Source organism: Pagrus pagrus, assembly GCF_965226575.1.
Source record: "Pagrus pagrus genome assembly, chromosome: 12".
In the NCBI taxonomy this organism is placed as follows: domain Eukaryota; kingdom Metazoa; phylum Chordata; class Actinopteri; order Spariformes; family Sparidae; genus Pagrus; species Pagrus pagrus.
In genome coordinates, this window is record NC_140196.1 from 19,500,478 (window position 1) to 19,527,038 (window position 26,561).

Genomic DNA, 26,561 nt, shown 5'->3' on the forward strand with positions numbered 1-26,561 from the left:
TCACATGGTCTCCATCAGGAGGTGGAGTTTGGCCGGATGTCATTAAATACTGTTTAGATTTAATTTGTTGTAAGAAGTTTAAGGACTTCTTGTCCATGTTGTAAACAAATCCAGATTGAAAGTTCTTGATCTTGGGGATTTTTCCCGAAATTTCCCGATGAAGATCATTGTGGTACGACCGAAAGCTCCTCAACTGACCCTTTAATGAGATGATTTTGTCAACTTCTGTTTTGGAGATCAAGAATGAGCTTCGACTCGGTCAAAAATATTGAATTAATGTGAAACAGCAAAAAGCAGCAGCTCGTCTTGGGGCTGGCAAAGATAGTCCACTTCTGTGGTTCAGACTAAAATATCTTAACAAATACTGAATATATGATAACATGAAATTCATGTTCCCCAGAGGATGAACCCTCAGGACTTGGTGATTCTCTGACTTTAACGCCACCATGTGGTTCACATTTGTGTTTTTTTGTCTTCACATCCCCCTCAGCATACTACTAGAGTTACTGCTAGTGATCCGGGCTTGGAGTATCATGGAAGTGTGGACTCAGACTCAGATAAAAAACTTATATGATTATCAGAATTGATGCTGATCATTCAACTTATCGTGTCTGCTGAACCTCCTCCAGATCAGACTGAGGCCAGTGACGGGCTTCACCAGTGCGCACTGCTGTAGCTCCATCTAGCCACATAATAGCGCCTCTAATCAAGCCTCACGCTGACACTCTGCTTTATGATTTGTTTGTATGAACAGTGATGCAACAGATCTGGAGGACGCCTGCAGGAACGCAGCTCTGATGAAGTGTAAATTACAGCAGATTTATCTGCGCTGGATTCATTCTTGAGCTAATGTGGAAACACGGACTTCACTGTTTTATTCCTCCAGCAACAGGATGACTTTGTCCCACTGATTTGGCTTCATTTTACAGATCCAGCCTGAGGGCTTTGGACAGTGTGCTGGATGAGGGGAGTTCCCACTTGAAAAGTGAAAACAAACTTTAAAGCTGGAACGGGGCCAAGACAGAAAGGCACCTTTAGATGGAGAGAGAACAGAGGATACGGAGAGGAGGGGCGGTCGGGAGGGCAGCGACCTGAACCTCCAGAAGAAACCAGAGAAATCACGGAGGAGATTTACCCTCTGACTGTCCCTCACATCTGGAACAGTCGTTCTCCTTTCTCCTTTCTCCAGCACCCAAAATCACCCACCTTCTCCCCCAAGCGGTCCTGAACTTGGACAGACTCGGCAGCGCCAAAGGCCCAAACCAGCACCCTGTATCCATGGAAACAGCTGTGCACATCCCAGTGAGCACCGGCACCTTCTGGACACAAACAAATGATAAAAATCAAAAAAATCTCATATGTTCTAACGTCCGCCTCATAAATTCAGTTTTATATTCTTACGAGGAAATGAAAAATTCCACCACAGCCATCGTGATCCTGCAGCCTGCCAGAGACTTAACCTGTGTGTGTGTGTGTGTGTGTGTGTGTGTGGGGCTGTGTGTGTGCACTGAAGATATATGTGTGCTGTGCTTGCATGAGGTTTAACTGCGGGTGTACAAACAGTGTCATGCTGCAAATCCCTCTCACAATGCCAAACAAGTTCATCACACGGCTCGCAGTGATGGATGATGTAGACACACTTCTGAGCAGCACACACACTTGTTAAATGTGTGGCCCTGGCTGCGGTGTGGTGCCCTCTGCTGAAACTCTGCCACCCACCTTCTGACTTGTAGTTTACACAGTGATTCATTTTATTGGGGACATATTTTACCCTGGAGGTTATCGTCTGATCTTTTGAGGAGGAGGACTGGTGTTATAAATCAGTTGGATGTGTGTGTTAATGTGTGTTAAAGGAGTAAATGTGCTTGTTTGTCAGTGATTTTCAGGTTTAGTTCGCCATCTTTGTTAAGTAAATGTGAAGTTTTAATGGTCCCAGCAGGTCTCTCGTCCCTCCTGCTGTTAAGGACTCATCCTCATTATCTGACGGTACATTCCTGCATGTCATGCACCTCAGCTGTGTGCATTGTTGCCTTGTTGGTCGCTACTATTAATAGCGCCGTGGCAGAGACCAGGGATCCTCCCTGCATTTGTCTCTGCCTATGCATGGAGAGTGGGCCCGGAGAGGAAAGCGAAGGAGCTGTTTACCCAGCCTTTGTGCTCGGCGGGCCTCAGTGTTTGCCCTGCAGGGAGTGTCTCAGCCGGAGGGCCTTTACGTGCGACGGAGGGTGGGTGGGTCGAGTGGGTGGCAGGACAGAGCGGGACAAACCTGCAGGGTGGAGAGAGGTGAGGGGCCGGGAGCGCCGCTGGTGGAAGGTGTGAGGTCGGTGGTGCAGCAGACAGGGTCTCTGTGTTTGTTAGAGGAGTCACAGCTCCTTCACCTACAGGACTCACTTTGTCCATCCTGCAGGGTTGACAGCTGGTGACACAGTCCGGTAAAGAGGCCAGGGCAGGTCCAACTGGGCAAACATATGAGGCAGGGTGGCAAACACACACCAGTGTGTGTATATGTGTTTGTGTGTGTGTGTGTGTGTGTGTGTGTATAGAGTGAAGGCCCACAGGTGCACAAATCAATCATCTAAGTGCACATGGAAGGATTCCTTAACAGACCTACTGGGCACTGATCCAGGGGCCCAAGAGGTCAGGGGGCCTAGTGACTACAAAGACACACACAAGACTACAAAGACACACAATACAACTACAAAGAGACGCAAACCGATAACACAGACTAACTACGGAGAGACTCAAACTCACCACAGAAAAATGAATCAATGACAAATAGAAACAATTTAACTACAAAGAGACACAGAACCACTATAAAGTGATTTAAACGACTACAGAGACTCAAAATAACCACAAAGATACACAACAACAACAACAAAGAGACGCAAAACGACTACAAATAGAGACAGAGCGATCACAAAGAGACTCAAAAATGACAGCAGATGGAAACAAATCAAGTACAAAGAGAACCTGCTGCGTCCTTTGTCACCGTGTCGTACCTCTTTGTGTCCCTTTCAGTCTGGGTGTCTTGCTACTGTACATGGGAGGAGTGGGTGGCCTTTCACATGTCTGTGCCCAGAGGCCCGTTGTCTCATAATCCGTCCATGCATGCGTGTCTATCCATGCCTGCACTGTGTATGCGCGCGCGCGCGAGTGTCTGTGTGCGCGCGCACAACAAGTGGAATATAGCGAGGCACTCCACATTTATGAGTGTGCGAGTGTAAACACTGAGGGACAGATGTCACTCGCCGGATTCTTCCACTGAGAGACTTTTCCAGACAACGTCCTGTGTGACAGTCGCTGCCCTCCCTCCCTCCCTCCCTCCTCCCAGCGCAGGAACAAAAAGACATCCGAGCTGTGGGGATGGGGAAGAAAAATCACAGCACTTTGTGCAGCGGGCACCGCGCTCCGGTTTCACAAAGTCTCTGACAGGCGGAGCGGCGCGCTGTTTTTACGCATAGCCTCCAGTCCTGCGGGGCATTGTAGACATTGTTCAGCAGCTGTGTAGTAGACTCCTGAGAAGACACCGGAGCGGGACAGCCTCTGATAACTGGATACCTGAGTCCAAAGTAAGAGTTTTTTTTAAAGGTAGAAGCGCTTGGAGACGCGGACGGTCGCTGCGTAAAGGCGTGACGCATGGACTTTTTCTGTTTCAGAAAGCTATTTTGACGACAGAGCTGCGTGTTGTCAGTGTGAACTCCTCATTCACATCCAGCCGACACGTTAAAGAAGAAGAAACGAGGCGTCCCCCCGTGGTTTCGTCTCCGTGGACGTCTTGGTACCGTACCGAGCTCGACTTCGATCAGAAAGAGGCGCAGAGCATGTTTTTTTACTGATTAACCTTACAGGCTGTTTGGAGGCAAGACTGAACAGGTTAGTGGAGGAGAGAAGAGGGGAGTCATGCCTGAAAAACTCGCTCCATTTCATTAAACGGTGATTGGACGTGAGTCACAGTTCCTAATTGAGGGCAAACATTTTTTACACTTGTGAATGTTTGACTGTGTCCTCCTGTCTCGTCCTCCGTGTTGGAGTGTTTATGTCACCGCAAACAAACTTCTACCTAATTAGGTTTTATGTGGGCCTGGCTCAGCGCGCGCCACTCAGCTGTAAAGTTTATTTTCTCTGAGCTGAATAGCTTTCTGTCTGCAAAAAAAAGTCCATCTAAACAAGTCGTTTGGCCTCCTGTAATGTCTTAAAATACACATTAAACGCCTGAGATAACTTATTTCCAGTAGAGTTGGACATGTCTCAGCAGTCTTCTAGAGACAAGAGTTGATTTTGACTTGATTCAGGAAAACTGGTCATAAAAATGGTGATTTTTCACTCAAACTTTAACACCCAGCATCAAACTTAAGCTACTTTTTAAATAACCTGCCTTCAGCTCTCAGCCTGTACCCACTGTCCACCCTCTCTGTTCTTGTCCAGGGTGCTGAGACTCTGCCAAGAAGCCGTGACAGGAGACCGGCCAGTGCCAAACAAAAAAAAAGAAAAAGAAAAAGGGATTTTGGCCGCGTAAAAAAAAAAAACGAGGAGGAGGCGCCTCTCGCGTTGAAGCAGAACCGCTTTAGATGGATTCTTCATGTTCGCTTCAGCCTCAGTGGAGACAGCCTGCTCTGAACACTTGCACGCCGTGACAGCGAGGTGTAACGCAACATGACGCGCCGCAGCGTGTGGATAGACGCGGACATGAGCCGCACGCAGCGCGGAAGAAGCGGCGCGCACTTGGAGCAGAGTGCGCACAGGACAGCTGGTAAGGACACGCTCAGACTGTGTAAAGTTGCCTGTCTGCATATATATTGTTGGACATCTTTATGCTGCAGTGAAAGCTGCTCTCTTGTCCTCGTGTTTGCTGTGACAACACTGACACGGCTGTTTGATGTTTGGCTTCCTTTCACATCGGTGGCTTTTTAGCCGCACGCACCTGCCAGCTGTTTAAGGCTCCTCCGGCTCTCAGGGGTCACCGTGGCCTGGATTCAGCGTTGGACTTGATGTGTGTGTTTATTGGGAGCTTTGGTGAAATGCAGCGTGGGAGGAGAGGGGTGGAGGAGTCTGTCCTCTGTGTTTTATGACGTGAAGTTTGGTGATTAATGGCGTCAAGTGTTTACAAGCTGCGAGAAGGTGACTCTGAATGATGGGGAAATATAAATCAAGAGTGACTGAGATGTGTGTGTGTGTGTGTGTGTGTGTGTGTGTGTGTGTGTGGTGGCAGTCAGGAAGTCTTCCAGTGTGACCCTCTCCTGTGGTGGGCTGCAAATCTAAATATCAAAGTGCTGCTTACACACACACACACACACACACACACAGCTGCATTTCCCTCCTCCAGTACCTCTGAGGGGATCAGGGGCAGATCAAGTCCTTTAAGCTTCAGGTGTTTTGACGTGCTGAAAGTCAACCTCGGCTCTGTCCAGCTTCAGATGAAACTGTGTAGATTGTTTCAGCCTTGTGAACTTGAAGCCGGAGATGCTTCAGCCAGAGTTTCCACTCGGCTCTTCAAGTAGCACTGTGCAGTTTTTGGGGAGGACATTTTTAATCAGAAGAGAAAGATCTTCACGGCTGGTTTTTATACCTAAACAAGCGAAATAAAGAAACTCTCTTTGTCTTCATGACTGAATAAACAAGCTGACCTTAAAGGACGACACAGTTTTATACTGTTTTACTACTACGTTATATGTGGTGGACCCCGCCACCTTTCTAGCTTCAAACAGAGTTCTGGGGCCTTATTTTCCTCTGAGAACAGCTTGTTTATTCACTTATGGAAAAAAGTTGATAGTATTCTGATATTCTTACGTAGTGCCCCTTTAACTTTGGATTTTTTGTGTCCCGAAACTGTGAGCAATTTGTCAGGATTTGTCCAATTAGAGATGTGAGAGAAATGACATGATGCGTCACTGAGCCTTCATGCTTTGTCTCTGACTCAATGGCCCACTGACTCACTCAGTCATGGACATACGTCGTTACTCACACACGCAGGGGAGGCTCGCCCGGCGGGCCTCTGATCCTCAGATCTTGCTGCTGCACTTGATGAATCCATGTCGACATCACCTGAGACATGTCGCACATCCCCAGCAGGCGTCCCTCCACTAAATGCCTGTAAAATGTGTGAAAACATGTCGTGAAACAACCTTGTTTTTCTTTACCCGTGTCGTCTGAAATCGCCAGTTTGTTCCGAGGCTGAACATGAGAGCGTCGCCTCCGCTCCAGGCATCTCACACTCCCCCGTCACGCTGCCACAGCTTTCACTTCCTCCAGTCAAAGGTCACGGGGTCAGCGGGCCCCGCCGAGGGTCAGGTACGGCGGGCCGGCGCGCTCTCTTCGCCAGCAGCCTCCTGATGTGTGGTCTGGTTTGTTTTAACTGGCATGCGGCTTTACGAGAGCTAGCGTGCCGTTTGTTGGCGTTATGGGTTTAACTCTTTCTTGTTCCTCTGCTGCTCTGTGTTCAGACTCACAGAGAGTCAGTTAAACACTCGTAATTAAAACGACAGAATAAGTTATCATTATTGCCACTCCGCCTTTGTGTAGAAACATCCTTGTAAATATGTAGAGCCACTGTGGCTGGAAACAGGCTCTGTCCCTGTTTGTCCTCCTCGCTCAGTGGGCTTCATTACTCACTAAGCTTTCAGCTGCGCAGCCTGATACTGCAAATATTACTTCTGTGTATTTCATATAAGACTCTCAGACATATTGAGGATATATCAAAGATCGCATCTTTCGCATCAAATCTGCCAAGAAAAACATGACCTCTATCTCACCCCACAACCAGGGGAATGATTTGGAAAAAAGCAGAAAGCAGCAACACGTTCAGCTACTTTTGGAGCTCGATAAATGTAAAAATAAACAATTAAGAAAAATGTTTAGAACCAAACTGTGTGTAATAAGATATGTTTTGACTAGAAACCAGACAAATATACTTTTTAAGATTTGGAGTCTTTGCAGTGTTGATGTTAAAATGACACTGAGGCTGAGTTTGCCTCAAGTTGTAGGCTAATAGCTAGCCTATAAATTACTTAAGTGTCGCTAAGAACGCAGCAAAATCAACCACAAACAGCCTTTTCTGTTTTGTTGACACTTTATAAACGAATGAAACGAAACACAGTTATTCAGATAAAAATCACCCACTGAGCAGAAGAGTAGGCCTACCTCCTTGATGTTAGGTAATTTCTCTTACATCTTAGGCTAACGTTACATCGCTGTGTAGGCTAACGTTTGGGCAACTTAAGATAAATACTACGTATTAAAACAAAACACACTTTTAACAGCTACAACACTACATGTCTGGATTAACTCTAAAGAACCGTTTGTTCTACGTTAACAATGTAAGCTAGCATGTAATGCAGCGTAGCCTACATTGCTATGAATGCTAACGTTTAAGCTGCTACAGATAAATATGAAATATTCAGTCAAAACTTTCTTTATTTCTTTACTTTCTTTCTTTATTTTTCAACACCTACAATACCACAGAAATTGAACAGCTGTGAGAAAGATACTGATAAATATTTGTAAACTACAATAATATATTGTCCGACAGTTAGCCTGCTAAAATGACATCTGATAGCCAACCCCTAGTATTCAGAGCTTGCTAGCTTTAGCTAGCATTAGAAAATTGTGCAGCCTAATCTATGCTTTTGGAAAACAATTACTGCTTTGCAAGAAATTTACAGTCTTAAAATTTCTTTGTGTAAGCCATATTTCATACTTACCAAGACTGAAGGCTCGTTACTGTCTGTAATTTATTCTCTTCTTTTTTCTACGTCACACTTTTTAAATCTAAGCTAGCACAAAATGCAGCCTAGCCTGCATCGCTATGAATGCTAACGTTTGAGCAACCAGAGCTAGCGTGTGAAAATTTGCAACCTCAGCTATGTTCTGAGCTTTAGCTTTGCTTTACAGCCTAATAATGTTACGTGTCAGTCATAAAGTTTACTAGCCAAGACTAAGAGCTGTAATTAATTCTCTTCCATGTTTTATGTCACTCTCTGAAAATGTAAGCTACCATAAAATGTAGCCTGCGTGTTGGGCGAGCTGTCGGACTCGTTCATCCAGTTTGTAGCCGATGTTTTGAAATTTGGGAGCACCAAACAATGTGTCGTCAACTAATTATAGTATTAGTATAAAGTTTGCAATCATTACACCAAACCTTCAGCATTCATCAAGCTGTATCTTACTGTGCAGTGTTTCCCTGCTGGTTTGTTTCTGGCTCCACATTCACTGCAGGGCTCGAGTGCTTGATCTGATAATGGAGCATGTTGTAAATTTTAGACATTGTTACAAGACGTATTTAAAAGTCAGATCAAACCTAAACCTTGTTATATAACTTTAAAGCATCTGTAAAAACCTTTGCTGGGCAAAAACTGAAGGCTCCTAAAAGTCACGAGTTCGAAGGGCCTCGATGCAAAGGTGAAATACATCATCAGGCACAGTCACAAGCAAAACATTCAAGTGTGTTGCTCCTCGGGTGAAATATCCGACCATTAAAGTATGGCGCAACCCTTCCAGATTAGTATAAATCTGTCATTAAAAGATGGATGTGTGTGGCGTGCAGGGAGCCTTGTCTTCAGCCGTGTCTCAGCCGCGGCGTGTAACGTTACTCTGGTTGTTTTGTCCCCGGACTAATGGAGAGAGTGCAGCGAGAGAGAGATTGATTATGCAACCTGAAGTGCCACAGGGCAACTTCAATCTGGAAGTGCTTAGAGAACGCAGCGAACTACAGTGATTCCTTCAGGGCAAATTGAAGGAGGCATGATCTGACAAAAAGGAATTTCAATTTGTTAGATGTATTCCTTCAGACAAATGCTTCCCATGCTACTTCTGTTTTCTGGGCCCTTTGCTTTCCGAGCAAGCGGACAATCTGTTGCAAGTACGCTGGGGGAATTATTTCTCTCTGATCTTGAATTGTTTGCTTGTTGTTGTCGAGCACTTTGACTTCTTCAAGTTCAAACAGCTTGAATTATTTAGAACAAAGCGGCAGTTAATATGTTCAGAACCGCTGATGAAACATAAAGCAAACTCCTGTCCTTATCGCACGATCGCCCTCCTTAAAACAACTTTTTCTCCAAAAGCAGAAGAATGTTAACTAGCCCAGCGCACTGTTTGTGTCTGTGAAGGCCCTTTTTTGATACAATAAGCTGTATTCTCCCGAAATTAGCAGGTCAGATTCATTAATCATGGCGTCTGAGCGCCGCTTTGAACTATCAGGCCAGGTCATTAAACCCAGTCTGTCTGGGGCACGAGCGGGCGACACGGAAACACTTTGGAGAGCGCTGGTTCACCCACAAGACACACTAATAATGACCAGTGTGTGTGTGTGTGTGTGTGTGTGTGTGTGTCACAGATGGCCACTTTTCTGAGTGCTACTCTCCGGCTCAGTGTGGGCTTAATTTGGAGAAATAACAACATGAGATGGGAGCAAGAAAAGGTCGCGAGGGTGGGAGAGGGGATTTCAGCGGGTGAGTGTGCGTTTGTGGTTTGTATGAAAGGTGAAGTGTGCGTGTGTGTAGTGGGAGTATTACAAATTATATTACAAAGTGTGTTTGAGAGAAAATAGACAGCAAAAGACAGAAAGTGAAACTTCTCCGCTCCTTCCCTTCTGTCCTCTCCGCGGCCTTTTAATCGCCGCCGTCCTCACAAACAGCGGAAAGTGAAATCCTACCCTCTGATCATCGCTCCAACACGGCTAAAACGTGTTCCCATTTAAGGCGAGGCTCACCCAACCGCTCTCTGTGTGGCTTCCCTTTTAAAACCCAACTTAATCAGCCAGGAATTTGGGTTATTAGGGTCAGGGACACTGGGAGAGAACGCCTTGGCGAGAAACAAAGGGAAGAAGAGCGAGCGAGACAGCCGAGGACACAGATGTGTCGCGTCAGGAGGCTGTCTTCATTCATTTCGGCGCTCATGGGAAAACGGGGCCCGGTGCTGCAGGAGATGACGGTGTCCCGTCTAATTTAACTGACTGGGTCACAAGACGCTGATGCATTGTGGGTTTCTACGTGGCTAATTAGTGCTAGCTGCACATTGGCTAAACTTTCCAGTGACCCTGCACATTTAATCTGGTAGAGGTCGTTTCTACATCGAGGAAGTTACAGCTGATGTGGAAAATCCTGCAGCAGGTTCATTTCTCTTCCTAAGTGCACAAGAAAGCTTTTGATCTGTTTGACGCTCAGTTTCAAAAGCTGACGCAGTTTGTTGGTTTTGTGTTAACGGATAATTGTGGCTTATTACAATATTGTCTTATTTTCATATAATAGGCTATCGTTCCTGTTGCTAATAATAACATTGTATTCACCATTTTTATTGCTAAAACCTGGGAACAAGGCCACAGACACAGGGAGCCTGACAATAAGACATTTTGGCCGCTTGTGGGCAGTTATTGTGGCAAATGTGTTAGAAAATAGTTACCAACACATTCAGAGCAACGTCACCATTCATCTGGAGTCGTGTTAGCGTCCAAATTGAAAATGTAAATCCAATTTTCACTCTCTTTTTGCCTTGTTTTTGGCCTCCAACATGCTCCACTATGTTCACCAGCTTGTGGTGTCTGCTGTTTGGTGATAAATACAAGTGAGGACTGCAGAGTCATTTGATGTGGGAGTGGATGTTGATTGTAACCTTTCCCACTGAAGACAAAGATCAGTTGTTAGTGGGATTCACAAAGCTCTGTTGAGCTGAGTTGATGACACTGGAGGTTTCTGTCACTACGCCTGACCCCTTTCTACATTGTAGTCCTTGAATCCATTGTTTATATAAACATATTGATTATTGCAGCTTTAAACCATCTCCTGATTATCTGAGAGAGGAAACAGGAAGAACAATAAAGTCAATGCATAAAGTATCCATTAGATATCCATTTGAGTCTACAGACCGACTCACCGTGGTTTTATTCACACACTAATGGATTATAAGTGACATTTCATTTGTGCACAGTTTTGGTTTTGCCTCAACACAAAGTGATTTAAGTAATCCGACTAAACTGCTTAACTCTGTCCATGTCTCTTGTGCCCTTGGACCTATTTTAACGATTTTGCTGTTCCAAGATATCTGCAGTTACTTAGGTCAAAAGTTATAGAAATAAGTTTTAATATTTATAATAATGAACCAATAGTTCTCAAACTTTCTATGTCAGTGACCCCTGAACTGACACAAATTAGACCAGACCAGACATATGACAGGAATTTGGCTTTTAGATGTTTTATAATAGAAAGTGTATGAAACCCATGACTGAAATAATCATACATTCTGGTATTGTGTTATATAAGGATACAATTATGGAGAAAAAAGAGTTATTCCACTTTTTCTCAGGACCCCCTGAAACCCACTCAAGGACCCCTGATGGTCCCAGCGCCCCCTTTGAGAGCCTCCAGTAGAAACAATGCTTTAAGCTGCTGTTCATAATGTTTTCTTTTTCCCATCACAAGTCAACACACGATGTGTGACAATCTACTTATTTCATTCTAGACATCACACATTAGTCTTTATATAAAGTTTATTGTAGAGAAAGTGTCATAAAACCCACTTAACACATGAGCTAATTAGCATGAGCTAATTATCTGAGGTTGATTAAATCTTAACCAGTTAAACCAACCGGTGAGGGATGATAATAGCTCAGTTTTTATTCCTCTAATGAAATGTCATTGACAGATTGATGAAAGCAAACGTACAACGAGAAGAAGTCCTGGCATGAGTTGACACAAGCCGACCAACAACAATAACAGCTGTTATCTGCCAATTCTACCAGACAAGTAGTAATTAGTCCGGCATGTAGAGGAACAGAAACGTGTCAACACATCGGGCAGAGTTTGGATTGTTCTCTGAAACCAGCTCACAGGAAACAGACTGTCTGAGATCAACATAGTATCATTTCCGGACTTAGGTGAGACCTGATTCCTGATGACGTCAGGGTTTCAACTCTGCCAGATTCATTGATTAATCATTCAGTCTATAAAATTTAAAAAAAAGAGCCCAAAGTGACGTCTTCAAATTGCTTTTTTTGACCAACAAACAGTCCAAAACCCAAAGACCAGGGGTGGACTCAGATGTTTGAGGGGCAGGGGCACCAGCGTGCAGAAAGGGCACTGGAAGGGCGTCCAAGAGTGGCACTTTTGGGGTGTTTTTTGATCATGGGGCACCAGTGGGGGCCATTGCCACCTCTGCAGTTTGCAGTACAGAGACTACAGTCATTTCGTTGGCTCATTACTCCATTTAGTTGCCAAGTACCTGGACATCCTCATTTTTATCAGTGAATTCCTCTGCTGTGAGCCCCATTACAGCCTCGCTCCTCTGGGGTTTGTCTCCAGCAGCAATGATGCTTCACAGTGTGAATGTGTTTCCTTTATTAGAGCCAGGTGTCTGTGGCGGCCGCGACGATGACAGCAGCTCTTCCTCTCCCTCCGTCCGTCGTAATAATGCCATTAGGGTTGCAGCCTGAGGTTAACGTGCCGGTCACAGATGACACTTTAACGCGCTGTGGAAACTTACATTTTATTGACTTTATTTGTGACCCGCTGGTCTTTGTGCTTTGATGACCTGCAGTAATTCTCCACAGCACCTTTGGCAACTTGAACCTGCATGTGTGAAGGCGTTAATCCAGAACCGTTACACTTCAAACACATTGCTTTCCACTAAAAGTACTTTATTTATCCCGGGGAAGAACCATTAGACACGATTTTCTGCAGCTCCTCTCTTTCCCCTCTTTGGTGTGAAGGCTGCAGGGTCAGTGGAGTAAATCACTAATCACTCAGGTTTATCATCAGGCAACCAATAAGTTTACCTCTAATAGGTTCTTCTAATGAGGTCCAGGTTGGACTGTTTAACCCTACAGGCAGAGCTTGAAAGAGGGACTGTTCTCCATAACCTTTGGCTAGTTAACCATGCACAAATAATCACCGTGACGTTGATAATATATTTCAGAGCTGCTTTCATTTTTTCCCCTGGCTACCTTGAGCAGACATTGGTTGCATGAAGGTAAACAGTTTGTCTGACGACGATTCAGCATTTTATTAGCTAAGATGTATCTGCAGCAGGTTCAGATATCTGATTATAGAGATCAGCCAAAATGTTGCCTGGATCTAAAACAAGTTTCTAATCGAACACAGCGAGGACCAGAGAGAGGAAGTCTCAGCCTGGGTGTCCATTATCCAGATATTTGCTGGCTATACTACAAGCCACAAAACACTGGTCGTTGCTCCCAGAGGCTAAGTCAACATCAGACACTATTCAGTGGGATCCAAGGTTGGTTATAAAGTGAACAAAGCAGAGTGGCTGAAAACCAAAACAATGAGCTTAAAGGCACTACAATGACTCATAGTGGAATTATCACTCAGATATTGAATATTGACTGAGCAGCTATAAAGTTACAAGTTATTCATGATTCAGACGTATTTCCGGCTTCTACATGGAAATAGTATTACACTTTGTTTTATTAATCATTCAGTCTATAAAATCTAAATAGTTAATTTAAAAAAATGCCCACAACGACCACCCAACTTCTATTTGCTTGTTTAACTTGTTAAATCCAAGTTAAGTTTTATGTACTTTACTTACTCTTTGGTTGATAAATGAATAAAACAATGAATTGATTATTAGCATTTTCTGTCGTTTGACAAGTCGATCAGTCACAACATGAGACGACACAACACAAAACTTTAGTGTCTACAGTCGAGCTAGCGGCTCTGTGAAGCTGCATGTAGGCACATCAGTGCTTTGAGCTAAATGCTAATGTTGGCATGCTATCACACTCATGACAAAAAAAAGCCAAGCTGTTGATGTTAAGCTGGTAAAAATGTTGTTATGTTAACCTTTTTAGTTTAGCATGTTAGCATGCTAACATTTGCTAAGTAGCACAAAGTGCAGCTGAGGCTGATGGGATGTCGATCGATTTGCAGGTGTGTGATCATGAACCAAAGAACTGGACATGTTGACATGATGGTGGGATCACCAAGGAATCATCCTCTGGGGACCTTGAACGTCCCAAACAAATTTCAAGGCAATCAGTCAAATAATCTCTGTGATATTTTATTCTGAAGATCAAACTGATGGACCAACTGACCGACATTATCGTTCCTCGCTGGCCTAAAGTTGTAAACTGGCCTTGTTGTATGGAAAGTCAAACCCAGCTCATGATATTATCAGTCTGTCACTCTGCTCCTGACACATTACTCCTCTCAGCTCACCACCGTTTCCCTCCCTTCACGTTTCTCTCCTACTGGCCTGAACGCCTCTCAGACACCTTTGGACTCAGATGCTGTCAGTCGGTTAATAAAACCTCCTGCAGAGCGGTGAGGTCATACAGATTCACTCCTCTCCTCACCATCCTCCTGCAGGCTCCGTGGTGTCCACACCTCTGATTACCTCTGCCCCCCGTGTGTCTGTGTGTGTGTGTGTGTGTGTGTGTGTTGTAAGAAGTTGACAAAGACTGTGTGTATCTTGTGTGAGGCAGAGGAAGGATTATGAACTAGCCGCAGACAGAAAGACCGTGTGTGTGCACATATGTGTGTGTGTTCAGGGGTGTTTAGGTGGGGGGCCCCCCTACCTATCTGAAGCGAGGCATGGGAGCCGCTATCTGTTTCTCATTTCGCCGGCGCTCTGTGGTTTTCCAGCAGTGACAGGCCTCAGAGTGGAAACTGGCACTAACGAGCAATTACATCCTGCCTGCCTGCCAGGGATTATGGGATTACAGACTGACCGGGCTTCAGTCTGCGCTCTCTTTCTGCACTCTCATTTTGTCATTCCCTCGCTTCCCCGTGTTCGCCTTATCTCTGCTTTCTCCCATTCAGTGGTTCAATTATCTTTCTCTCGTTTTTTCTTTCCCCTGGACAGTAACCTATTCTCTATTTTTAATTCTCCTCACTCTTATCATGTGATTTCTTTTATTATCTCATTCTCTCTATCGCTCCTCCTCGAGCCTTTTCCCTCCATGACTTTGAGGCTGCCTCGCATAGTTAAGGCGAGCCGTCGCTGACTGCTGAAGAGTGAAATTGTTTCGGTCGGGTGAAGGGGGAGAGGGCACGTTTAACGAGAGAAAAAGACATTAATGTGCTCGAAGCTTTAAATGAAGTATGATGCAAATGAGGAACAGGAGGAAAGAGGAGTGCAGGAAAACATGACGCGTTGACATCATACAAGAAGTATCCAAAAGTCATGCTCGAGTTCAGATATCCTGTTAAAACTTTACTTTGTTGAAAGTGAAAGTCACCCATATGAATATTACTTGAGTAGTATCTGACATGAAAATGAACTGAAGTATCAAAAGTAAATTAAACATATGTTTACATGTATGTATGAACTGTATGACGTTATCGTCGTTATCTGGCTCATTATCTGATCTGATATTCGTCATGTTTTTTATTTATGTGATTGCAGATTAAAGAAATTAATTAAAAAATTGTGCTGCTTTGGCTCTGATGCAGTCTGCAAAGTAACTAAAGCAGAAAATACTCCAGTAAAGTTCAAGTACCTCAGAGTTTCTAAGACTCTTGACTTGGATGAAGATACAAAACATTCACACGTCACACTGTGCGCACTAGACGTTACACCCTGAAGCTTCTTGTATGACATATTTCTGAAAAGTTATTTCACCGTGTCATCAGAACGCCAGAAGCAAAAATGAAAGCAAAGTCGCAAAACAAGTTTGCGAGCTGCTCTGGATGCATGTATGCAGAGCTTTGGGGCACATCTAAGTACAGCAGATATCACCGTGCTTCGTTTTGTGGGACCTCCGCTGATTTCTGGGTGTCTGGTAGTGATCAGGCGGCTCTCCTGGTGTTCTGCCTCCTCTCTCTCCTGCATCTCCTCTTACACTGCAGGTGTCTTTTATTGAGCCAGCGGTGATTTACTGTACCCTTGTTTTTCTCCTCATTCCTGCAATCAGGCACCGCGGTAGTGACAGGTTAAAGCTGGAGGTCAGAGGAACTCTTCACGTACGTGCACACGCAGCAGAGAACAGAGTGGGTCTCTAATAGGAGGTCATTATCAGAGGAGTTTGGCTTTTGGAGGGAGGAGAAACGCCGGAGAGCTCTGAGGTTTCTTTCTTTCTTTAACAAGGTGAGAGGTTTATGGAGGCTCTGTGGGCAAGGCTCAGGTCTGAGGATGTAATGGTATACAATAGGCACCAAGATCACTAATCAGAAGCACATTTATTATGTCGAGCTGCCTCTTTTCTGAGCAAAAATGTGTTTCTGTTGAAAGTAGCAGTATTAATTAAAGCCAGAATCACATCTTTGAAATAAATATACATGGAAGTGTTGCATTAGCAGAGGGCAGTCAGTCAGCTGGCAGATATAAAAGTTGCAAAACCTTCATTTTATGCCTTTAAGGCTGATTATTAGTCGCTGTGACAGACAAAACCTTTAGATCGATGTTTGAACGATATAAAGGGCACATGGAAAATATGTTCCTGTCTCTTCTTCAACTTTGTTTTTCTTCTTTTTGCTCTATTTAAATATTTGATAAAAAGGCGGCGTCACCACATTAAATCATGATGGTTCCACCAGAGTGAGGAGCTGCAGTCACTGCGAGGCTGCTCTGCTAAGCTAGGCTAGTTAGCTGCAACAACACTAGTTTATCTTATTTTAGTTTTTTTTTGTTTTTGTAGTGTTTTTCTCTGTTATGATTAAGATATACTACGCTATGTGCTACGCTAAACTAGCTGAAGACTAGCTAAGGCTAACTGACCAACTAGCTTTTTTTCTTCATGCTGCTGTTCCTAGACCTACATGTTGTTTTTATTTCACAAAAATCACACATTTTGTTGGCATATACTGTAAACTGTATGGTGAAACAGTAAAAAATAAAAATAAAATCTAGTTCTGGTCTCAACTCTAATTAAACACTGAACTAATTATTAGATTCGCTGATGTCAGCTAGTCGTCCTGTGGTCAGAGACAGACATTTTGACATACAGTTTTATACATTATGTACACTGGGTATTAAAAACTCAATTACTGAGATGTTGGCACATCAAAAGGTATTTTTGTTTGACAAGAGACAGGAAAATGTGGGTAGCCTCAACCAGCACATGGCTAACTCAACAGCTAGCCTTTTTCGCCTTTACATGCCGTTTTCTTCCACTAAAATCACATATTCTGTGGACATATACTGTAAATCTTATACAATAAACAGTAAAAAATCTGATTCTGGTCTCAACTCTAATTTAAAGCTAATTATTAGTTTATCAGGATCCCGATTATTTGCTAACACCATGACGTTAGCTAGTCTTCACTTCACAAATCACTCATTTGACATTGAAGCAACACGTTACTCGACAAAGATCCATCACCAGATCATTAACCGGCTGTCTGTTCATAAAGTCAAGTGTATTAAGTCCTATGTTATTGTTATGGAGACATTAGTGCCAGGTCTCAGCAGTAACAGACATCCCAAACTGGCCTGTCCGATAATTATGTTCATTTCCGACGTTTGTTTCTGATGAATACAGTAGATAATTAGCATTGATGAATAAAACATCTCTTAATATGCCTACTTTTGTGCGTACTGCTGCTCAGTGCACTTGATATTCAGTGAACTGTTTTAAAGCTCATACTCTCTTCTTTTATCTCATAAATATCCCTAAAGCAAAATCCACATCCGTCCTCTCCAAGCACTTAAACAGTACTTGTAACAGCAGTTCACAACAGCAGAATACGCTCTGGAAATAGTAGCTGGCTCCGGCTTTATGGCCTCTACTTGCTCCAGGAGGGCTTACCCACTTAACTAACTGTGAACAACAACTGGAGCGCAGAGCAGCAACAATGCAAATGGAAGGTGACAAGAAGTCCGCTCTCTGCAGCCTGATGGACAAACCAAACGCTTTAATCAGCCAGACAAGGAAGAAACACATGCTCGGCTTTCTGAACACACATATACATCTAAAACTGTACGCACACACACACACACACACACACACACACACACAGCATCGGTAGGCTTGTGTCAGTCTGCAGCACTTCAAGGACCAGTGTCTCGCTCCTTCTTCCTCTCTCCACCCCTCGACTCCCCCTCCCACCTCATCCCCGAAAAAAGGCTGCAGGCGTCAGGCTGTAAACAGCTCCAGAGCAGTGGGGTGAAATGAACCAGCAGACGGGCTCACGTAGACTCCCAGCACGCTGGACTGAAAGGGGGCTAAACGCTCCCAGCTGTGGCGCCAGGGACTCAGAATGGCACCTCAGCGGAGGATCTGTCCAGAGACGCTGGGCTGAGGAGCCAGTTTGGCGTTAGGTTGCAGCGGTGGCATTAAGTCTGTCCCTAAGTGTCTCCTCGACCTCTTGTTCCCTCAGTGTTCCCTCAGTGTTCCCTCAGTGTTCCCTCGACTGGAACGTGCAGGATCACAGGTCTTATCGTAACCGGCGATCTGTAACCTTTTGTCAGTCTTCCATCTCGCTGCGCCGACAGAACTCCTGGGATTGTTTTTGACAGTTAAATAAACATGGCACTCGTCATATCAGTGCAGATCTAAAGAATACATGAAGAGTACATGCTTGAATACGTTCAGTGTTGCTGTAGTTCACTGCCAAGATTATACAAAGCATCTCAGAGATGACAGATGTGGTTTCAAAGATGCAGGAAGTATCAGTGGGTGGAAAGTCGTTTCAAATAAGTGTTCATCTCAGATTTAAATAGAGCAGACACGACTAGCAGGGACGAACTTTGTCAAAGGAGAAGTTACAAAGTAGCTCGTGAAGTGAAAGTGTGAATAAAAAGAGGCAGAGGAGTCTGAGCGCAGAAACACCAGAAATTTTAAAAGAGGCCAAAGGAATGTGGGGTTTATGACGCTTTTTAAGGACGTGCACTGATTTGGCTTCTCTGCTGCAAAGCAAGAGTGAAACCATAATTATGGTTTTTTACCGTTTACATTAAAATAGTGAGAAATCTCTCAAGACTCCAACCACACAGCGTCACTGGAATGTTATCAGCAACAGTGTCGATGATAATTTAAGTCAGATATCAAGAAGAGATACCAAACAGTTGCTTCGTTTCTGTTTTATATCTCTATAGACTGTAGATATGTGATCAAAAGCTCCAGAACCGGTTCCAATGGACCTTGTGGTGATTTTACCGGCTGGCTCCAAGATCAAGAGTGACCTTTCAGTCACAACTTCTTGGAAATTTTTAATTAGCGTTTCTTAGTTTTCTGACATGTTTTGGACTTAAAGGATATTATATCATGTTGATGGAAAGTCGGGTGAAGTTTCGTTGTCCAGGAAACATTTCTGGAGCTTCACAGCAAAACAGTGTTGCAGCGTTCTGCTGAACAGCTGAAGTAGACGGGGACAAGACCTCTGAAAGGTATTAAAGGAAAACAAAGATAAAAACGCTCATTGGTCAAATGGTCACAAGTGGTAGGCATACTGTATACTGTAAACGGGTCAGGACGGGTCTCAAGTAAATATCCCTTTATTTTAAAGGTGCACTATGCAGTTTTGGGGAAGAAATTTTAATCAGAAGAACGATTTTTTTTATGCCTAAACAAACTAAATAAACAAACTCTTTGTTTTCATGACTGAATAAACAAACTGACCTTAAAGGACAACACGGTTTCATACTGTTTTACTTTGTTTATTTGTGGCGGACCCCGCCACCTTTCTAGCTTCAAACAGTGTTCTGGGACCTTATTTTCCTCTGAGAACAGCTTGTTTATTCAGTCATGGAGAAAATAGATATTTCTGAGTTTGTTTTATGATTAATCATTCTGAGTTTGAATTTCTTCTCTAAAACGACATATTGCTCCTTTAAGGTGTCACCAGCCAGAAAGGCTTGAAAACACTGGACAAACCACCCAAAGAGATGTTAAGAGAGGAACTGGTTGCTGTAATAATTCCTCTTGTTCAATGCAAGAAATGAATTCCCAAAGTCTGTCTTTAGTACAAAAATGAGAATGACACAGATACTTTATTACAGTTTTTAGTCTACTGATTGGTTAATCTACAACTCTGGTCCAGACTAGGGCTGCACAATTAATGGAAATATTATCGAGATCACACAACGGCCAAGTGCAAAATTCAAATGACGGATGCTGCAATTCTTCGATAGAGGTCAAACATGTGACAAAACATCATTATAATGAAGCACCATAGCGCTGCAGAGGTCTGTCCTACAGATCATGGTGTCCAGATGTTAGAAAACATGTTTGTTTGGTAACGACCCAAACAAATGTCACACCATTTAATTCTTAATCGTGATAATTCCCACTAATCATGAATCACATCCCAACTGCAATATCTGTTAAATTAATCACAATATGATTTTTTCTAGTCCAGACTAAAAAATGTCACCACCTAACAGATGGATGACCGTGAAATCCTGCACAGATGTTCATGGTTCCCAGATGATGTATCCTAATGACTTAAGTGATCCCCCGACTTCTCTTGTCGCAACACTTTTCAGCAGAATGCGTGTATGATAAGTGAGGAACATGTGAAGTTACCTACCTCTGAGTACGTGATGCTCTGACCTGTGCTGACACCTGGGGCACCTCAGGCGAACCTGTTGGCCGCGGCCAGCACAATCCTCCGCACTGCACGTAGTATATATAAACATCGTCTTATCACCTGTCCTGCATCTCTGCGGCTTTTTGTCCGGGACCTCCGCGAAGTGCTCCCGCTATGCCTGGTTCCCCCTGCTTGTACCTCTGCCACAGGAGCGACCCTGAAGAATGCCTTTGACAAGTGTATCGCAGATGCTGCCTTTTGTTGTCCGACTGGGGCTGGATGTATGAGCCGACAAGCCAACACTGGCCACACTAACTGGCAGCAAACACTGGTCTTTTACTGAAGCAACAACAAACACGCCGTCCTCATGCATTGAGTACGTGATTTATGTGACATGTCGGCTCGCTCGGGGGCCCGCGGGGCTGTTTTTTTTTACAGTATCTGGACGATTGTGAATGTATAGACATCATATCGCCCGCATGTTGTGCCTTTAGTTTATGTTACCCTTTTCAAGAGGAGTTCTGGGAGGAGGGAAGTTGACAGAGTGAAGCCTTGTTCTTGGTCTTACATTCCTCTCTTTCTCTTTCTCTCCAGGTGGGACCAGATGGAGGGTTCGGAGGAAGGATAGACAGGAGATTACCTCTGTGATGTCAGCAAAGGCCAAGGTTTGTCAGGAACGTCGCTGCCAAAAGAGCACCCTGAAAATGTCCTCTCCTTCTTCTGCTGCTGCCTTTTTCTCCCTCTTATCCTCTATGACTCCATCTCTTCCTCCATCCTCTGTGTATTCACTTATAAGCAATCACCATCTCTGCAAATAACCCAGCCTCTTCATTTTTCATCCCCACTGTACAGGAAACTATAAACCAGAGGATGAGTTATGTGTAGGTATAAATTGTTAATGAAATCCATCCCCACAAGACTCGGCCCGAGCTTTCCATAAAACCATGTCAGCGCCGAGGCTTTCATCGCTAAATTATAAGCCGGTGGACAAAGCTTGATCCAAAAGATCGGAAAGAAAGCAGAGTTATTTGACTTAAGTATTACTGAAGAGTAAGTGAGATCACTTTTGATGAAAGAGGCTTAAGACGAAGTACTGCTGCAGCTCCTCTGAAGAGCTTTTGAGGAGCTGTGTGTTTTATGTGCTCTTCTGAGTATTATCTAATTTTCTTAATCTGTTTTTATAAAGCACTTTGTTCAATTAGTTTTGTTATTAAGTTAATGGCCTCTATGAGAGCAGAAGACCAAACAGTCCAGTTTCTCTGGTGGAAAAGGACAACAGCAGGACTGTACGCCAACACCACAATGTGTCATCAAAAATCTTAAAGGAATATTTTGATGCTTATTTACTTTCTTGCCGAGCAGGACGACAGATATCACTCTCAACTTTGCTCAAAATATGAAGCTCGAGTCAGCAGGTGCTTAGCTTAGCATAAAGACTGGAGACAAGTGGAAACAGCTAGCCTGTTGTAATATACAACTAGCAACAACTAAATCTCATGTTATATCTTCTCTGCTAAATGTGACGTTCCAGCTTCATATAGTGTACAAACATTAGATTATCTTCTGAAAGAGAGCAAAACATGAACACCTCTCTGTCCCATTCCTGCCAGTTTAAAAAAAAATGGAGGAAAAAATTCCCATGGTAAGTCAATAAAAAAATCAAAATCTTGTGATAAAAATGATAAATATGAGTTAATTTCTCAACAAGAGATAAGACATTTACATTTTGACCTTTTATTTAATCATTTTGACTTATTTTTGGCTCAAAATTTGACTAGTCTTACCTTTTAGAAGCATTTGAGTACAAAGCATCACTATAAATCTATATAAAGCTGCACTAAACAATATGACTATATCAGCAATGGGTCGAATAAGTATGTGAGACATGGAGGGGCTGTAGTTACCCTCAGCTCTGTGAAGCATTTTTCGCACCTTTCAGCTGATTTTTTGGTCGTATGGCTGTTTTATACAACCTGCTCATCACCACACAACAGACAGACAAAGCTAGTGGCTAACTGCTGAACGTAGCGCAGTATTAAGCAGCTCAAGAGCCGGATATTTCCCTCAGGAGTCCAAAACACAGTTAATATTGGACAGAAATGTGACTCTAAATAAATGCTAATGTAGGCTGGTTCAGTGTCTGCTAGATGAAGTCAGTAGTCAGCTGTTGTCTAACAGATTCACTATGTCAGCTGCTAACTTAGTGGCTGTTCGAATAGTCGAACATGCTCGTTCAGTATGAATTAATGAAGCGGCCGTGTTTCGTCAGTGAGGAGGAAGACGTGTAAGAGATGATGAGATACTGTAACAATATGCCTGTGAAGGCTACTAGCAGGCTGTTAGCTAAATTTACAGACACAAGCAGCTCACTCTTCTCTGCTCATGTGTGTTAGATTATTCCGGTTAATTAACCCATCGGTCTGTTCATGAAACACTGAGTGCTCCTGGTGTTTGCAGCTCCTTCTGCTCAGCGACATGTTTACAGCACTCTGACACCAAGTGGCCTAAAAATCAATTATTACAGGTTACTAACTTTAAACATGCAAGAAAGTCAGTTCAGCAAACCCCTCAGATTTCCTTTGGTCCTCTAATGTGTGAATCCTGTCTCCTGTAGGTGCTGCTGTGGGTGCTCCTCTCTCTGCTGCCTCTGGTGGAAGGAGCTCATATGACAGCTGGCGCTGCCGGCGTGGGATCAGACTCGGGCCGCACTGTGGGCCTGCTGGGAGGCCAGGAGGAGCGGGAGCTTCCTGTGACGCTGCCAGAGGTGGTGGAGGACGAGGAGCAGGAAGACGACAGTGACCCTTACTCCACTTGGCACGCTTTATACGGTACTGACGCTCTTCTGGAAGTGAACGTTTACAGCACACGCTTCACCAGCCAGTGTCTCTGGATTTAAAGTGCAAAAAGTTATGTTAAAGGACTATCATGACTGATCTATCAGTTGTTGTGATTCTGGAGAAAGATAGTTGATTGTTGAGCCACATTCTCAGGTCATGAGGTACTGATGCATGGGGTTGGCAAGCCACCAACTAAAAGCGTCTGTGTTTGACAACCTGGGAATGTGACTCATCAATCAACTGTCTTCCTCCTGACGCCCAGAAATGTCCCGAATGCGGACGAAGTGATGATCGAGGTTACTTTAGTCTATACATTGTTTTTTAGGAACACATAGTTTACCTTTGGGTTCATTTGCAAAAAGAAATATCTCTGTTATATTTTTCCTAAATAATGTTATTTTGGGTACTTCAGGGAATATCAATCAAACTGATGTTGGTTTATTCGTGGTCAGAGTCGTGTTTATCTGTTTTGGCAAGCCACCTCTTCAATAAAGAGTCAGTGGCCATTTTCCTCTGACATCACACTCAGGATGGGAAGCTCAAATGTTGTACCTCTGTGTTCTCGTGTGCATGTCGTATAAACACAGACCATCTGACAAACTGTTATCATTTCACTGCCTCCTGATTGAATAGCAACTGTGAGGACAATGGATAGTTTAATCTGGTGGGAGATCGGACCATATTTCAAGGTAAAACAACAGGTTTGATAACTGATTAGCCTCCATTAGCGGGTTAACAGGTTGTCAAATATGTTGTTTGACCTTCAAATATGGCCGGATGTGCCTCCAGATTTTCACTATCAATCATCTTCTCAGTTGCTGATCAACTGGGAAGCTGTAAAATGACAACAATTTGTCTGGTTACCTGTGTTTATAAGACTTGGAACCTGGAACGCAGCAGCATTGCATTATCCAAGCATTCAGGTTTCCCAGCCTGACCGTGATGTCGGAGGAAACTGGTCGCCTTGTGAATAAAGTCTGTTGCAGGCTGGATTTTCAGAAGATTAAATATGTTATTGCTCACAATTTCCTGAATGAGTGTTCACTTTGATTGTAACTCTCTCTTTCCACCACTCCTCTTTCCTCTCCATCTTAGACCCCTTTGTAATAGATGAGGTGGATGACCATCCCAGTAGTCGCTGGGCGGGGCGCTCTCCGCGTTCCTCTGACCCCTCAGAACCTCAACCCAAGGGATCACCAAAGAAAAAGAAGAAGAGGAAGAAGAAAGAAAAGGAGGAAGAGGAAGAGACAGGAACTGGGGGTAGAAAGGGTAAAGGTAGAAGCAGGCAGCCGAAGCAGAGCAGCAGGGACTGCCGTGTGGAGAAGAGGGAGATGAAGGTTCGGGACCTGGGCCTGGGCTTCGACTCAGACGAGATTGTCCTCTTTAAGTTCTGTGTGGGCTCCTGCCAGTCCTCAAGAACAAACTACGACCTGGCACTGAAGGCGCTGCTGGAGAATGGCTCGCTGCCCCGGCGCACCGCCCGCAAGGTCAGCAGCCACCCCTGCTGCCGGCCCGACCGGTACGAGCCGGTTTCCTTCATGGACGCCCAGACCACGTGGAGGACCATCCAGTCGTTATCAGCAGCCAGCTGCATGTGTATGGGCTGAGGAGGTGAATGAGGGACAATGTGACGAGGAGGGGTGTCACCCATCCTGAAGCGGCTCGGTGCGATGAAGGCCTGGGTGCAGGGAAGAGCCAGAGGGGGGCGCTGTAACACACACTCACAGCAGAGGGAGTGATGGAGGCCGCTCGTTGGCTTCCTGCAGCGTATTTCCTGTTGAGGTGGACGAGGTCCGGGCGCAGCTGGACGATTGAGGTCAAAATCAGAGTGAGGGGGAAGTCATCAGGGAGTCACAGTCTGGATTTATTGATGCGTCTTCAAAGAGTGAATTGTTTTTTACTAATGCAGGATACTCCAGAGCAGTTATCACACATAAAAGAGACTCTTTATGTGAGCATGAGTTAATGTGGGCGAGACCTGAAGGCTGACGCTCCAGAGATATAAAGAACAGACACAAAGGACTGATGCTGTGTTCATATTCTGATTCAGACTTTAAAAAAAAAGACTGATATGATGTTCACTATTACTCACAGTGAAGCAGCTCCTCTTTAAAAGCAATATCATTTTTTTCACATAAAAACAGGCATTACATTGTATAGTTTCTATGTTCAGGTGAACTCAGCCGAATGGATGCCATGCATCTTCATGTATTACTGTATAAAAGTAAAATATATTTATTTCTGATAAATTATTTATTTATTATAGCTTGATATGAGAGCTGTTTTTATTGACTCTATATTGTAGATAAATATCTATTTATTGCCAAGATTCAGATTTCATGTTGACAGTTACTTCCAGTACATACATTTTTTATTTTTTATTTTAAAGGTGCTGATCGTCATATTTATCCAACGCCTCATAAACCTGGGCCGGACAGCTGATTCTGGGCAGAACTTTGAATTGAATTAGAGTCATTTTCCAAACCAGAACACTATTTAAAGGTGCATTATGTAAGAATTGACCCTTGTTGAATTCATACTCCCAACAAATATCGAGCAGCATATTAGCAGAGAAACTGCTAACTGCGGCTAACTGTATTCATTTTTTTTTTTACATCCATGACTTTAGCTACTCTTAGCTTGTTAGCTCAGTTAGCCGTGCAGCTAGCCAGACAACTGGGAGAGTATTGGTGTTTACACTGCTACCACAGGAGCTTCGGACCGCTGGGAGAAAGAGGTTTTCAGACCCAGTGCTAGCTGGTTAGCATGCTAACTTTTCTAGATATCCCTACAACACAACACATAAATGTCTTTGATTTTACATCGTGACTGTTTTGTCACATTCTTTTGATTATTTTAGTAAATTCAGAAAAGTTTTACAATAAGATTCTTACATATTGCACCTTGAAAGCCATAGATTCTCTCACATGTCGTCCCAGACATACTTAAATAATAAATATCAAAAACAAATTGACCTACATTGAAATGATTTGGTATATTTAATAAAGTCTGACAGCTGATCTCTACTTTTGTGGTTAATTCTGGGTAATCATGTCAATTTTTCTCAGTTTCCAGCAAACATTTATACTAAAGGACCTCATTTCCCATCTTTAAGTGGTTGAATATTTACATTCAGTTACACACTCCCAGTATGTCACATTATTATTATTATTATTATTATTATTATTATTATTATTATTATTATATAAAGTTTCCTTTATTTTTGTATGGCATTATCCTCTAAGGGAATAAAGTTTTATAATATAAATCTTGTCATCACTGTTTGCTTCACTGATAACACAACTTGAAA

The 26,561-nt window shown here is 43.6% G+C and overlaps 1 protein-coding gene across 1 annotated transcript; it reads left to right on the top strand.

Annotated features, from left to right (window-relative positions):
* Positions 1–4,641: 4,641 nt before the first annotated feature.
* Positions 4,642–25,430, top strand: LOC311266590 (uncharacterized protein). The gene is made up of 4 exons (XM_084369004.1): positions 4,642–4,750; positions 21,009–21,079; positions 23,029–23,242; positions 24,347–25,430. The coding sequence occupies exons 1-4, from the start codon at positions 4,654–4,656 to the stop codon at positions 24,856–24,858; spliced, it is 894 nt and encodes a 297-aa protein (XP_084225130.1). The 5' UTR covers positions 4,642–4,653; the 3' UTR covers positions 24,859–25,430.
* The last annotated feature ends 1,131 nt before the right edge of the window (positions 25,431–26,561 follow it).